At 39.2% G+C, this 16,745-nt stretch overlaps 1 protein-coding gene across 1 annotated transcript; it reads right to left on the bottom strand.

Annotated features, from left to right (window-relative positions):
• Positions 1–122: 122 nt before the first annotated feature.
• Positions 123–14,959, bottom strand: LOC143354086 (serine protease inhibitor 28Dc). Its single transcript, XM_076787828.1, has 6 exons — positions 14,450–14,959; positions 5,170–5,633; positions 4,087–4,422; positions 3,230–3,486; positions 2,809–2,938; positions 123–2,189 (listed from the first exon to the last, which is right to left on the bottom strand). Exons 2-6 carry the CDS (start codon positions 5,629–5,631, stop codon positions 1,278–1,280), a joined length of 2,097 nt encoding a protein of 698 aa, XP_076643943.1. The 5' UTR covers positions 5,632–5,633; positions 14,450–14,959; the 3' UTR covers positions 123–1,277.
• Positions 14,960–16,745: the final 1,786 nt, after the last annotated feature.

The raw sequence follows: 16,745 nt of genomic DNA, 5'->3' as shown, positions 1-16,745 counted from the left end.
AACCGTTTATTCATCACGATTATATAAAACAATCCTTTTAATAACTGAATGTTGACACTACTGAGATTAGCATTCAATGATGCAACATTGAACTGCGCATGGGATAGCATACGGACAGTCTGTAGCGTTTAGAAAATACTGTTTTATTAGGAATACAGACGTGTCTACCATAAACAATTATGGCTAGATTAATAATGTCGTATCGGTACGTGTAGCATCTACGATGGCGACGAATCAAGGAAAATGGTATAAATAAGTCATATAGAAGCATCTCTCCCAATCGTATCGCGCTCTGAATCAGGCAAGCTTTACTCAATCCTCTCACGTAACTCGGTTTCCTAATGGTAATCACCCGCATGCCTAACAGTGTCCATGAAGACAGACGCACACGTAAACATGGTCGAAGTTACCGCGGTAAGCAATGGCAAATAGTATTGATTAAATAGAAAGTAAGATGCGGAGGTCACGATCAGGTTGGTATTCGTAATAGTCGTTCCATACTCAATACTGTCTTCAAGGTACGACGCCTTTGAACTCTCGCTTGAATCGTCATTATTAACGTCCAGCAACTTAAAGAAGGACACCAACTTGCAATCCAACATAATACTATACACTATTCGACATAAAAGAATAAATCAGAACTTTTTTAAATTCAAAAGGTTCCATTTTCAGTCTAGCGACTTTTGGGCCACCCTGTATTTAAAAAAAAAGTAAAATAAAAATTCTATTCTACTTTGTATTCTCGCTACAGTTAAATTTCCATAAATGCTCTCAGTCTACTTATCAGTTATGCGTACAGTTGTGTTTAAGCGTTCTACTACTTACGTAAGTAGAAAAAGCAAGCGATAACCAGACACGTTAGCAGAATCCTATTCAGTGTCGCGTTTACTTGGTAAACGTATTGAGGAACATTCTATCCGCCCCTTTTCAAGGAACTATAACTCCTGCAATTTCAAGTATTTCGACTTCAAAAAATTCTACCGTATAGTTCAAATAATAGAAAACACGTATGCAAAACCTCAATACAAAACGGTCGGCCGATTTCTCTATAAAAATTTCCGAATGCCTGCAAACAAAGGAAGACCTTTCAAGGAAGCACTCACAACTGTTTTTACTAAACCCCCGTTGCCTAACATCTCGTCAGGTTGCAAGTGGGCATGTTCCTGTTCATAGACGTCTGTAAAACGGTTCTTCCCCCCTAATCGTGACCAGGCACGGCGAGATTCGTTCTGGGGCGATCATTTAATCGCAAAAAGTCCCTTAGATCACTGGATCACTCAGTAGCTAGGCGTGGGGGAGTTCACGGTGCCCCAGAAGAGGATGAGTCCCGTGACGTCGTGCCTGATGAAGAAGAAGAACGGTCGGTTCGCCACTAATCTCTTCTGGCTTCCATCACGTTCCAGGATCACGCCGGTCGCGGCAGCAGCCTCTGTGCCTATTTCCGTGATCTCGATTTCCACTTTGTGGAGCACGTCTGACGCGAAGATATGCGGGTTCACCAGGTTCGCGGAGTTCCTGAGTTCATCCACGCCGTACGAAGGGAAATTCCGGTCTTTGATATAGTTGAGAAAGTCCTGGTTGAGCGGCCTGCTCTGTCTCCTCGTCCTTTGTCTCGCCTGGAAACGGTACTTGTTCGCCTCGAGATTTACGACCTTCGCTTCTCCGGCCTCGGACCCCTCCACCTTGTAAGAGTCTTTGCTCTCTTCAGTCTTCCGAGCCTTCCTGACCTCGGAACTGCGAGACTGTCGCTGCTTTTTGATGGAAAACCCGGTCGGCCATTGCTCCACCGTGTAGCCCCACTTCTTGTCAGTGTAGGCGAAGTGATTACTTCTCAACATGTGAGGTGGTATCGTAACTGTTGGACCACCGTCCTGCGGGTCGTTGGACCCTTGCATAAAACGAGACTCAATAGTTGTGTTTACTGACGGTTGTCTACCACCATTCACAGGTTGAGAGATTAGGCTCAGATCAGCGGTTGTAGGGTCGAACAGAGACGTTAGACCCAGGTTTGCTAGAGTTCCACTCAGGCTTAGGGTACTGGAGAGTTTCATTTTAGGAAGAGCGATGATGCAGGTTTCGTTCCTCATGTTTCTTATCAGGCTCTCGATGTTGGTTAGGCTCAGTCGGTTCAGGAAACCGCGCAGGGCTTTAGCTCCCGGCTCGTTCGGTAGAACGACGTACATTGAGGTCTGCAAAGAATGAGAACCGTTGAAGTGGCACGCGGAAGTGATGGCTGCGCGAAGGTCGGAATGTTTGCTCGGAATCTTTGTGCAGATTCTGTGATTATAGGCTGCGGACTGTAGAGCAAGGGGCTCGATGGACAGTGTAGATTGTGAGTTATGGTAACTGTCTACATCGCCGGGTTCAGCAAGTTTGTTGACATTTAACACTAGGCTTACGGGTTCGAATATTTTTAATTTACGATTATTGAGATTGTGAAGATCCATCTACGTGGAATTACACAACAAATTTATTTCTTTAGGTATATATTATTTTAAAAGTGGCTGAAAACTTGGATAGACACATTCTTCTTATTTTTATAAAATAATGGAAAACACTCACTTTTAGTGCTCCGTAAACCTAGTGTTAATACCGACATTTAGGCACTCGAAATGATCATGAGCTGTTGGTATATCTTGCTTCCACTATCTCGGGACTATGGATTATGCTAAAATCGAGTTTTGGGAAGACCGATTTTTCAATTCCAACATTGCCAAAACTCCGGAAATTCTTACACCTGATTTTTGAAATTCGATAAACCTTGACCAGACACAGTGATTTATGTCGTTTAAATAGATAGATATTTACCTGGTGGCCTTTGTAAGGTAAGCCGATGATTTTTGCACCTAATTGTCTGTCTTCGTAGAATGGGAACTGGCCGCCGTTGTACATCATGTCTACGGTGATGGGCGAGTTTGGTTCGACGAAGAATGGCTTCCTGAACAATTAAAAACAAAAATATATATATGGTTCGAAGTAGAATCTTTAATTTTCTTTGTTTGGTAACATATATCTTCTTGGCATTTTCTTTTTTTCTTGTTCATCTTTCTGTTCTTTTTCAGATTTTCTGATAGAGTATGATGTTATCTCTCGTTAACGTTCACGGATTATTTTGATTCATTTAGATTCGGAGATACTACAGTTATTTATTGAAATGACAATTATGATACGAAATTAAATTTTCGACAAATGTCTCGAACGATTGTGTTCTGAAAATGGAAGAACGAACCTCTTAGTTGCGCCTTGCAAAAAGTGCTGATTCCACTCCCCATTGAAATAAAGTGCTGACAAAAGGATCAATGTGGTGTCCGGTGATGGCGCATCGTTTAGGATACTGTCGATCTTGCCCCTAGTCTTCTGTTTTACCCACATATTGATCAACTGCTGGATCGCTCTTCCTCTTCTTGCGAAGTCTACGTTGATCACTTCGTTCCCGTACACTTTTTGGCTGATTGTTTTGAATTGCGGGAGAATCGGATACTGGTCCTAATGCACAGACATGAATTTATTGTTTATAATATTTTGAACAATTAACTATAGCCGCTCTTCTTATTTTAACTCTCGATTTGGGATTTTATATTCCGAAACATTCGCTCGTTACAATTCCGATCGTTAAAAATCGACAACATCGAACGATTTTTTAAAAAACATAATTTCTTTTTAACACAATTCAATCGTATCAATCATAACAAAAGCAATGGTCATCCGTCCTAGGGGTGAATCTAAACCTCTGGATCGATGGACATTTGTAAAAGAAACTTGCCGCAATCTAGCATTGCAGCTCGGTAACTGTTTCGTCGATTAGTTCGGATAATAGAGATTCTACTATATCGCGAATTATGCAAGTAAATGCGATCAGAATTGTGTCGTGTTTGTACTCATTTTAAACGGAAAAGTGTCAGGAATATGATAGTAAAAATTGCATGAAAAAATCATTAGTATCAAAAGAGTTTTATCATTTCGTTCCTAGTTTTTGAGGGAATTCGATGAAGTTCCAAGAAAAAATTCTGCAAAATTTAGTCGAGGATCGTCTCCTACCATTTTTTAATTTTGACGGGAGAAACGACAGTATCAGAAGGGTCATACCTGCACAAACGCGGCCGTAGCAAAGTCCAGACGAGGTCCTGCGACGTTTGCCAAATTGCTATGAAGTTGAGCCAACATTATGCCGAACATCTGATGAACAATCTCCGAGTTCCTAGAGATGTCAATTCCGGACTCAAGTCCAAGGACCCTGGCAACCTCGTCGAAGGTTCTGCCCGCAGAACCCGCAAGGACGAGCGAGAGTGCTACCGCAACACTGATCGGCGAGAAGACTACGTTGCTTGGTGGCACGGTCGACGAAGTACCCTGGGTCCTAGAGATTTCTCGGTCGACATCCAGACTGAACTTTATCAGTCCTTTCACGATGATATCGTTTACCTGAAATTCAAACAGAATTATAATTTAGAATTTATCTAAATAGTTAGTACTTGTCTAAATAGTTAATATTTATCTAAATTTATTAACTATCACCGATTGTCGTACTCGTACCGATCATTACCCAGATAGCACCGTACGTCCATAGGACGTCCGTTTTATGTCCAGTTTACGTCCACACGTCCTACGTCCGAGGGACTTAAATTTCGGACGTCCAATGGGACCTAACTTTCGGACGTCTCAGGGACGTCCATGTTTTAAGTAAATGAATTTCGGACGTCCTAAGGACGTCCGTTTTTATGTCCCAAGGCCATCCACAGGATCTAAGTTTTGGACGTCCATAGGACATCCGCACGATACCTCCTATGGACGTCCTGCGTTCGAACTGAGACCTTTGTACGGACGTTATTTGGACGTATCTGGGACGTACAGAAGGTCCGGTACGAACGTCCGAGTGCTATCTGGATATAATGCTACGAACTGTATCTAGAAGAGAGTATTCCGTATTTAAATGATACATAACTTGTTGGCACAGAGAGTAAAATTTTATTTCAAAAAATTGTGACTATCTAATTCTCTTCTTCGTGAAGATAAAGTTGAGTAAAAAGTTGTAAAGTACAATTGCAATCAGACAAAGAGAGACTTTTATGAATATCATTTTTCCATGCTTCTTTCCACCTTCTTCGTGTATGCATGCACTAAAAAGTGCTCGGAGCACCCATGCAACTGTGCAACTATGAATTTGCTTACATGATCGTCCCACTCTTGCAGTACGCTGTTATCAGGTGCGCTTACAGCAGCTGCTGGAGCACCAATAGGCTGTTGCTGCGGAGCAGCTTGTTGAACACTGCCAAAGTATTGCTGCGGAGCAGCTTGTTGAACACCGCCAGAGTATTGCTGCGGAGCAGCTGCTGCAGCACTGCTAGAGTATTGCTGCGGTATTCGTGTTTTGGTGGCAAAATCATGCACTATTATTTGCGACGGTGGTGTTGGTGCAGGTCTTCTGGGAAGTCCTTGAACTATTATTTGAGGTGGGGTTTGATATGACAAATTTATTGGAGTAGAGGAACTCTGTACCGGAGGACTTGGACGATTAGCAGAATACGATAATGGAGTTTGCATCGAGGTCTTCAACTTCTCGTACTCATCTGGATTGACCCACTGACCGGAAGTGCAGGCCAGAAGGCCAAGAAACATCAGTTTGAACATCATGTCTGTAACGACAGAAGAACAATTAAATAATTAGTAACAATTAGACTGCGAATTTCATGCATTTATGGAAAAATTAGTGGGTGTAATTTGAAACAGAAAAATTAAAAGAATTTAATTGATTATTTAATTTATTTAGAATTTATCAACACTCAAGAGACTATCAAGACGCTCTTTAATATTTACAGGAATTTAAAAAATACGAAAAAGAGGATTGTAAATTCTTTTTTTGGTCTTTGGTATTTACTTAGAATTTCTGTGCTTTTGCAACGCCCTCCTTTTATAATTAGCATCGGCCGCTTGGCGAATTTAAAGGAAAGTTATGTTCTCGCAACCTTTACAGAAAACCGACTCAACGCATCAAGGTCGTCGCGAAGCAGCCTCGTCATAATTTTTATGCAAAGCTGTTAAGAAAATTGGCCTTGAACGACTAATTGAGTACAATTCTATTGTACTTCGACTTTTTAGGAAGCTGGTAATTGTCCGAACTGTTTTTATTATTCGTATGCAAGATTTATGCGACAGTTTGGTATTACAGTCCGTCCGTGTAGTTATCAATGTAATTATCGTTTATGAAGGTAATTTCTACCGGATATTATGGCAACTGGGTTCGATTGCATTAAGATTTTCAGATAACGTTATTGCGAAATCAGCGATTTTATTCTATTTTGGTGAACAATTCGGAACTGAGACGGGAAAATTATTTTAAGACGCAATTATTCTATATCAGTACTTTCAATGTAAACGTTGGGGTAAACTATTGAACTTTTCCACTGAATATCATTCTTTTAAATTAATTCTGTCCCATTGAGAGAATTCGTACTTCCAAAAAATTTCAAAAATTTTACGGATATTTTTAATATTTATATTTGTATTATACCATTATATATTAATAAAAAGAATAACGTGGATTTCAAGAGGTACGTTTAAATTAAAGATACAGAAGATTTTGTAGTCTTGTAGGGTCTGGTGGAAAGACTCTAAGGTCTGATGTAAATAACTTAGGCAGATTTGTGAATTCAACAAACCGGTTTGCCATCTTACCGCTACTAGCTGGTTGGGTTCTTTTATTACGCTATCATCAAATATAGAACGTTGATTTTTATTCGCGTCTCTCTCGGACGGTATTAACAATTCAAGAATATTCCGATAAATGGACTAAACATTGACGAGTATTTAAATAACCACATTTCAGAACGTGCGAATCGAAACTACTTCTACGTGATTGTAATTTAAACATCTTTCTTTAAAAACGCGAAGAATTTCCGAATATTGTCACACTGAAAGGAGAAATACATTCTCAATGAATTTTAATTTCTGACAATTTCTGACTATTAATTTTTTAGTTGTTTAAGTGTCACTCATAATTAAATATATAAGCTACTAGTAAACATAAAAATTGCTACAAGAAATATAAAATTGTATAAACGTCTCATTTTTTTATTTTTATGTAAAATAACAGTTGTCTATATAAATTACAAGAAATGTTAGACAAATCAAATTCTTATCCTTCCTTTAGTAATTTCAAGACAATGAAAATAATAGACATTATTATTGGTTTTATATATTTTTGAGAAAAATGAGTGGATGCTATTTGAAACAGTGAAAAGATTAAAAGACTTCAGAAGTATTAATATATTATTTCGACTACATTAAAATTATTAATGAAAAATATAATCTTTAGCTCCCGCGTTTTGCAGTTGTTGCGCAAACTGTTTATTTTGCATAGAGATCCAGAGTTCACTTATAACAAATGTATAAAATCCGCAGTCTAACAATAAATTTATGTTATTTTCCGAGTTTCTATGTTGAGGAAATAACAGAAGTGCATCTGCGTTCCAGTTGTCAAGTAGGTATAAAAAATGCGATCAGAACCGAGCCATCGGAACCAATATCATCGACACACATTGATTTTTCCATAGATAAAATCATGAAACTCGTTTACCGCCATGGACTCGAATAATAATTCTTGTTTTCTCATGGACAAGATGGCTAGCGTTCGAATCAGTGTCGCCAGATCAAGACTTGTTCTCCCACTCTAATTTCCCCTTCTACCGCGCTATTCCCCCATACTTCTTCCTCGGCCCAGTCACGTGACGCGTTTCGGCACTGTCGCGTAAACGCCGGTGCTGGCAGAGAGGGGGTAACTTTTTCCCCTCGATTCGTGCTACCTCCCCTCATCTGGCGACACTGGTTCGAATGTTGGATCGCCCTCCTAACTAATTACAATTTTATTCCGATATAAGACGATGGTTTTTATTTCGAAATAAGAAAATACTCTTCTTCTTCATCGGAAATACGAGCAAAGCCGGTCCCGAGCCATCGTCTTATATCGAATGAAAACTGTAGTGAAATATCGGCGTGGGTCAGAAATGACTCCGGCATAGGTTTAGAATTCGTAGGAGTCCGAGGGTTAACGAGGTAACACGATTTACATACTGTATCTTAGTTACACTATTGTATCGATGTTTCTCAGATCACTATCCTTTGGAAGACGTTCGTCGTCACTTGCGAAACGAAGATCTTATTGTTCAGCGAAAATAGAGTCAGAGGTAGCGATCGGAAACCGGAAGTGTTAATTGCAGAACGTATCTGTCGATAAGAGCGGCCGATGCAAATTACAACAAAGCTTTCAATTAACCACTTTCCTGTGACGCCATCTCGAGGCCTTATAAATTTCCTTCTTCGCTCGCGTTATCGCGGTTTTTTTGTTTTGTTTGATTGCGGTCTGCAATCTCCGCTAATTTTTCAACGACAAACGACACGAAAACCGCAAATAGCTGACCGTGAAGGCACGGAGGAATGTTATTGAGTGCACTGTGACGTGCGGAGTTCCTGGTTCGTTGAACATAAACAATTACGCACGAGGAAAACGTGCACGGCTTCCTGCCATTAATTTTTGAAACCTGTCCAGAGCGCTTTCCGATAATTGTATTGTATCGACGAGGAAATCGTGTTCTCTTAAATAATAACAATTCCAAAAGAAAATGTTAAATTGTTCTAAGTGATTTGTTGAAACCCTTAACTGTTAATGAACGGATTTTAAAAGCGTTTGTAAATACAGCGAATTCTCGATATATGTCCGAGGCCTCTCGGAGCTTCGTGGCCCCTCACGGGGTATATTCCGCGGTAGTGGGGATAATTCCGCGACGTTTATCATCCAGGTCTTGGCGACATATATAGAGAAATCACTGTATTGCTGGATATATGTATGTTATTCACTTCTCTTAAGTTGAAAGCAAATTTTTCTGTTATAAATATTTATTCTAACTAAAAATCAATACCTATAAAATAAATTTTCTATAGCTTTTAGAAAATTGTCCGACAAGAGGTCGATTCGGTTCGTTATGTCTTCGACACTTTCAGAACGAACGCCGCCATATTGTAGGGATCAGGCTGCCGTGCCTGGGCTTCCAAGTTGCAAATAAATAATTGGATTATGCAAATGGTAGAGGATTACTGTTCACCTCTCGTTTTTCCCGGTATTTAATAGTATAGTGGTATTTACTCTACAGTTTAGGTTTCTGTGAGAAGCATCATTAATATGTTAAAGAATCCTCACGTTGAGATGATCGATGGCACGCTATACAAGGTTTTTATACAAATTGCAATTTGCATTTATTGGGACTCCGATTGGTTTTCATTGTAGGCATAATAGATTTCATAAACGAATGTCGTACAGAAGTTTTATGCTTTCAGCTCTTAAGAAACGAGGAATCAAATATGCAGAAATGCAAGAAAAAAATTTAAACGAACGATTTTTGTATTTATAATCATTTCCATTCCGGCGGTATTCCTTTTTTATCAGTTGAAAGAATTTATTCCGATCGTTTATGGCATGGATAAATCAGTATCTTGCTGAAGCGCTTTACGCATTTTTTTAGAGAATATGAAAGTCCATTTAATGATCCATTCGATACAAATTTTTTTGTGTTACTAAAGTCCGAACTAGAATTAATTAAAAATCCTTCTCTTTTATACTTAATGTTTCAACCGTGTGAATTACGTTTAGACTAAAATTGTTAATGCGAAATAACGAGTACCCTTAATGCCAATAATTTTTCATAGTTTACAAATTCTGTAACCATATAGGGACCTAAATAGAATTCCAATATCAATTTCCAATAAATTTCAATCTATAGAATTTCTATAGAACAGGAATCCATGTTGCGTCATTCATTTTATTTCTTGAGGATCGCCTCAGGGCTAAAAGAACTAATGAATTTCTTTTGTTCGTTGGCCAGAACAATCGGTCCATTATTGTCTAGACTTATGTCCAGTAATTTCGCGACAATGCGAGAGACGCCACGGATACGTCACCGGTCCTTGTAGGCAATGTAAGAGATAATGTCGCGGTTGTATGAGAGTATCCACTGGGAAAACCCACGTCGGATGTAAACCGGGCCTTGACTCCTCATGGGCTCCGGAGGAACAGGTTGAGAAGCGTTTAGGCGATTAGTATACTCAGTCGAAATTTCTGCGTCTGATACCAGCATTTGTTTCGACAATAACTTTGATAATTTTACAATATTCTGTTCCTGTTCGTTGCTTTCCAATTGAAATAAAATTGGATTCCTAGAATCCTAGTGGTAAATAAGATTTTAAATATTTTTACTTAGATATATTAAATAGTTTTATTTAAACAAAAATTTTAGGATAAAAAAATATTTTTTTAATTCCATTCATGCGAACTCTAAACTGAAAATATTTTCGATAATATTGCTATAATATTGCTATAACAAAATGCAGTTTGTTTCTTATTTGCAACGATATTAAGAACCTTAAAATATTAACAATGAATACTGAACGCACCATAGTGCATGTCAGAGAAACGCTCGTAGATACAATCGCGATAAGCATATCTGAACTCTACGGATCTAGAATCGTAGTCACGATTCCTATTCTTGCAGAAACTGCGTTTTCATTTGCATAGAAACAAAAACCTGCGAACGACAGTTGAGATTCTTTCGTGTTTCGATGTTTTTCATTTTTTTTAAAGCTTACTGTATCTTGATCTTGACTTTTCGTAGGGATGTGCGAGAACCTGAAATAACAGGTCGGGTCGAGTAGGGAACACGAAATTTTTTCGGGATCAGGACTTTACAGCACTGCAGAGTAGTTCGAGAAATAGTAGCCGGATTCTCGAAATTTTCGGAATCTCAACATTTTCAGGAAACCCGATTCCTTCGAAAATCTTGAAATTTTTGGGAGTACGATTACTTCGGGAATCTCGAAATTTTTGGGAAACCCGGGTCCTTCGGGAATCTCAAAATTTTCAGGGAACCTGATCCCTTCGGGAATCTCAAAATTTTTGGGAAACCCGATACCTTCGGGAGTCTCAATATTTTCGGGAAACCCAATTCCTTCGGGAATCTCAAAATTTTCGGGAGCCCAACCCAACTCGACCCGACCATCGGGTTCCCGAAACTCTCTATTAATTGTCAAACCTACAAAGATACCATTGCAGAAAATCATTGAATAAATTAATTGACTCGTGGTCAAATGATAAAACAAGTCAGCTAAAAACTCTGGAGACCTTGTATAATGGTGATAAAATATCTTGGAGAGCTAAGGTATTTTTTCCAGTGAAAATCCATAATGTGCATTGCATTTACTCCGCAGAAACGAATATTCGCGAGAATGTATGTACAATCGATGCCAATGAGTAACAACCAATCTCCGTACTTCAATTATCCAAGGCCTCTCACGCGCTTTCATGTCCAACTGTATCTACACTGTTGGTGTCGCATCTCCGTATTGCATTGGCATAATGCGCAGCTTTGCAATAACCGCGAGCGGAATTCCCTGAAGATCGCAAGCTCGATGACCCCAGCGGCGTTAGTCATCATTTCACGGATGGAGGATCATTATGGAATGGAAGTATCATCGCGGAGGAATCAACGTTTATTTCGCATCGCGGTAGAATGTGATCGAAGATAATACTTTTGATGCATGATTAATGGCGTTGTAATCTGTTGACGTTGACTTTGCTGGCCTGTAGAGGATGCGCATCAGCATTAATTTTTATTGTTGGTTGCGCATCGAGAGATTCAGGGTGGTTTGTTTGTCTTCGACACTGTAACGACTCCTGGTTTTTCCGATCGCGTTAACGCAAGCTGCAGTACGACCATAATTGTTTTATCTTTGTTCCTTTCTGCGAAGTGTTTAAACAGATTGTCGATATCTATACAAATTTGAATACGCAGCAATTGACTGTAATCGTGCATGAATAGATGGCTACAAATAGACTAGATACGTATGCAAATGTGACTAGAGAACTATAAATAGACTGTGATTATTTATGCAAATTTAGGGACCCCTGTTTTCAAATTTAGGTCGGTGCAAAATATTCTAAAATTGTTACATCACTGTACATTTGAGATTATCAGACTTAATAATCGCTGTTACATTTAACCATTCTCATGATTATTACCATGATAATTGGCCTGTGCCTGTGGCGAAAGTCATTCATCACTCGACTTGATAGAAACATTGTCTATTAATCATGCTGAAGATTGATTTTATCATACGTTCATACTTCAATGGTAAATAGGATTTGCACATATATTGTCTATACGTTTAAAATTATGTGATTGAATTCTTTCAAATGAATTCAATTTATTAGAAATGAAATGCTGATAAGGTCACGAAAAAACTGCATTTTAGATTAAACTTATACGTATAAATGTACACATTAATATTTATACCTAAACGAGTAGGTATAAATATACACATTGTTGAAACAAAAATTACAAAAATATAGCCAATTTTGTAACTTCAACTTGTAAAATTATATATTTTAAAACGTTTATGCTCCTCTCAAACACATTAAATATTAATGGAGGAAAAACTAATCAATGTGAAGCAACAATGAACACTCTAAGATAGTATTCATTCATAAAAAAATTTAAAAATTATTGCCACAACTTCACTACCTCGTAAAATTGCATTATTTGCAGGAAAATCTCATTAAGTACTAATAAACACGTGAAAACAATACCGATGCCGTAACTTTCAAATTAGTCGAGACGAATAATTAATACTATGCACCGCAGACATTATCAACGCAATTACGTAGTTGTTGCTTCTAAGTAATCGAACGTTGATAATTTCGAAGCATATTTATTTGTGCCGCAAATACAATCGTACGCGGCGACAATGAATGAGCGGGTTCGCGCAGATTCTCTTAATCGTGTTCAGGGAAGGAATCATGGTCAAGAAAATAATAAACCAATTGTTCCGAATTGTATTGTCGTTAGCGAACGGTATGTGTAACCCGTCATTAACGCGCTGTCCTAGAAAAATTGATAATCACCAACGTTGTCATCGTGGACATTGTTATTCATGTCTTTATGGAACCAGTTCATAGTACACGTTGCAAATTCGTCATACATTTTGCATATACGTGTTGAGACATGCGTTTGATGACGAAGTTTCGAAGAAACGAATGTACAGGGTGTCCCAAATATTTGTATCTGTATTTTCTTGGAAAGGCTGATTCCTAAGGTCATTTGAAATAACTTTTTCCTTTACGAAAATGTTCTCCGCGGCTTCGTTAAGGAGTTATTGACGAAAAACATGGACCAATCAGAGCGCGGCTATAGCGGACGGGTTTCGGTTCGACGACAGGTCCCGGTGAGCGCGGCGTTGGCATTGGCCGAGCCAGAATCCGTCCGCTGTAGCCACGCTCCGATTGGTCCGAGTTTTTCGTTAACAACTTGTTAACGGAGCCGCGGAGAACATTTCCACAAAGGGAAAAGTTACTTGAAATGATCTCAGGAATCACCCCATTCAAGGAAGTACGACATTTTTTGGACAACCTGTAGATGATCGATAGTCAATTTTCATGTATTGCGTTACTTGAAGTGACTTTTATTAGCATCGAAGCATAAACGCTTCTGCAATCGCTAGTAACAATTATCACCCTAATTCACCCGGTCGTCAGTATCCTTGCTGACATTAACAAATGACAGAAAATTACCGAGACTGTTTTTAGATATTACACGGTCATCAGTATCCTCGCTGACATAGTTTAATAATTTCTCTTGGAGTAGTGAATTGACAGAAAATTATTGAGCCTCTTTTTACGTATAATATAGTCATCACTGTCCTTGCTGACATAGTTTAACAAATTCTTTTGTAGTAGTGAATTGACAGAAAATTATTGAGCTTTCTCTTCTTAGATATAATATAATTATCATTATCCTTGCTGACATAGTTTAACAAATTCTTTTGTAATAGTAAATAGTCAGAAAATTATTGAGCCTCTTTTTACATATAATATAATCATCACTATCCTTGCTGACATAGTTTAAAAATTTCTTTTGTAGTAGTAAATTGACAGAAACTTATTGAGTCTCTTTTTAGATAGAATATAGTCATCACTGTCCGTGCTGACATAGTTCAAAAATTTCTTTTGTAACAGTAAATTGTCAGAAAATTATTGAGCCTCTTTTTACGTATAATATAGTCATTATCGTCCTCGCTGACATAGCCTAGCAATTTCTTTCAGAGTGCTTAATTAAAAAAGAAATGATTGAGCCTCTTTTTAGACGTAACACAGTCGTCTATGTATATCCCCGTTAACGCAATCGACTAATATTTCTGGCGGCCGCTAATTGCAAGAAACCAATCAAGCTCCTGTCACCCACGTCGTCATTAAAAATCTATTAATACCCCCGGCGGTAGACAAAACGTTCGCAACAGCACGATCAATCTTCAGCTACTTTGAGAAGAAACAAAAAAGCAGTAACGGGACGTTGAAGTTCCGACAAATTCGCACCTGTCGCGGCGCCGCGAGCAGATGTAGCAGCTAGTTTACCTTTGCAGCTTCCTCTGCCGCGTGGCTGTCGATGGTCCTCCTGTCAAGTGCAGCTTCTCTTCAAACACGAGAGCTCTGGCTGTCACGATGTTTCACTAAGAGGGACGCCGTCGAGCACCGAAAAAGTAGAAAACAGCTTCGCCGGTCCAGCGACCACAGGATCCTCTTGGCGCGTCTTCGAGCGGGAACGACGGTACAAAAATCGATACAAGTCAGCAGGAAAGATCGCAACGTGTGGATCGATCAAGAGCCACGAGACGACTGAGTCACTCTCCCGGTTGTACTCTACTCCTATTTACGGCATTTCTCCGCCGCTTCTCCGGTGCGACGGTCATAGGGGTCGCGGGCACCAAAGCAAACCCGCCTACTGGACGTTCCACTGGTCGCCTCTCGTCACACAGATAACAGTTCATTTCGCCAACGATTCGGCTACGATTCGGTTTTCCCCAGCGATTATGGTTTCCGCAATGATCCCCTATGCTTGCTAATTCCGGGCCCACCGACCCTGCAACAATAACGCCGTTTTGATAAGGGTAAACGCCACCGGGACGGGTTTCCCAGGCGTGGGATCTTCTCCGCGTTCACAATGGAATCAGTAGCGGGCTACCAATCAAGCAGATCGACGTTGTCTGGAAATCCGGGATTCATTGACACCTTCCGGGATTCACGTTCCGATCGTTCACGCGGACGGATCATGACGAGGTCTCGGAAAACTCCTGTGACTTGCTACTTTTCAATATGCCAGCCCGATCTGCAAAATTAACACGTTAACACCTTGTAGTACAATTTATTTTATGGTTGCAGTGATTAACACGTCTTTGTCGTTCATATGCGAAGAGTGACATTTTTTTCGAAAATTGGAGACCTCCGGGTGGTAGGAATATATTATGGTCTGCATTTGTGAATTAAGAACATTAAAGAAGTAAAAATTATGTGCATCGATTGTCAAAAACAGGAACCAAGAAGAACACTCGAGGGACTCTCTTCCCCTGATGATTTGAAGCAATTGAAATACTGACATTGTTAGATTCCTTTAATTTCCCTGCCATTTTAAATTTCGCGAACCCAAAAAGGGGGTTAAGGGGTGGGTGGTTACTGATTATCATATTGCCTCATTTTGTCGTTTGCAATCAGCAGAAGGAGTGTTTCGTTCAGCCTAATTTCCATAAAGTTAAATAGAAAAATGAACGATAACGATCCGCAGTCTACTACTTATCACATCGCCACTGCAAAAAGTAGACCATTGCCATAATTCATTGATAGTTTGAAGTCATGTACAAAGTAAGCCCTACGGGAAAACCCAACCAGCTTAGTCCAACTGCAGGGGTTCTAGATGCGTCAACTGTCGGAACAGACAACACCCTATTCTTCGGAATCAAGCTCTGGGTATGTGTGTTGAATCGAAGTGCGCACTCATGATTCCAAATATTCAATCGAGCGGAAAACCCATTCGCGAGTGTCGCGAATTAATAGAAAACGTTGTACAAACGTGTTACTATCGCTAAGCATACAGGTGACATACAAGAACGTGACTTATCACTGTACAAACACCGCTGCGCCGTAAAAGACATCTATACACCTATGGTGACTGCAGAGTTATACGATTTTTAAGACGTTTGTTTGCAAGGAGATTTCGCATTTCAGTAGTTCGTAGTATCAAAAATATCGCTTGTTAGATAATAATTCAAGCATCGAATTTATTGTCAAAAATTATTCGGTGCTCAATACAAAGCGATAAAGTATGAAAGTATTTAACGTTTGACTGAATGACGTGGATAAATTAGATTTGCAGTGAACTGTGCGCGGTATGTTATAAAATTCGCAACTTTTCTTTAGAACTTTCCTGTTTCTCAATAAATTACAATTTTGTTTACATTTTTGGCACCAACATGATTCAATGTAAACCAAAACATATCCGCCACGGGAAAATCCGATCTACCATGAGTACAATCCTTTCCTATTCGCGTCAAACAAATGCAGCTTACAAGGACTCCAACCAGTATCAATGAAATCCCGCTATGCGTTGACATAATTCTTGATAAGACCTGCGGGTAGTTCCGCACCTTTGATAAGATCTGCGTAATAAGACTTCCGTAATAAATAAAATGTGCCCAGGCTTGAAACAAGCCTCCAGCAAAAATTGTAATTATTCATATTTTTAATATTGGAAATATTACCGTTAGCATTTCATATGTAGGGAAAATATTAATGTCACAACGAATATGTTTGTTTTTTAAGGGGGGGTTCAATTGTTCTCAAACATTAAAAAATGTTCTATTACTTTGTTATACTATTG

This window comes from Halictus rubicundus, chromosome 5, assembly GCF_050948215.1.
Source record: "Halictus rubicundus isolate RS-2024b chromosome 5, iyHalRubi1_principal, whole genome shotgun sequence".
NCBI classification, from domain to species: Eukaryota; Metazoa; Arthropoda; class Insecta; order Hymenoptera; family Halictidae; genus Halictus; species Halictus rubicundus.
The sequence above is the reverse complement of the archived record's forward strand: the minus strand, read 5'-3'. Positions and strand labels throughout refer to the sequence as shown.

Excerpts from the sequence above, each read along its gene's own strand:
- LOC143354086 (XM_076787828.1), bottom strand. The coding sequence starts at position 5,631 with ATGATGTTCAAACTGATGTTTCTTGGCCTTCTGGCCTGCACTTCCGGT. Across the intron at positions 2,939-3,229 it reads TTGCAAGGCGCAACTAAGAG|GAAGCCATTCTTCGTCGAAC; the intron begins GTTCGTTCTTCC and ends TTAATTGTTCAG. Across the intron at positions 2,190-2,808 it reads TACCTTACAAAGGCCACCAG|ACCTCAATGTACGTCGTTCT; the intron begins GTAAATATCTAT and ends CATTCTTTGCAG.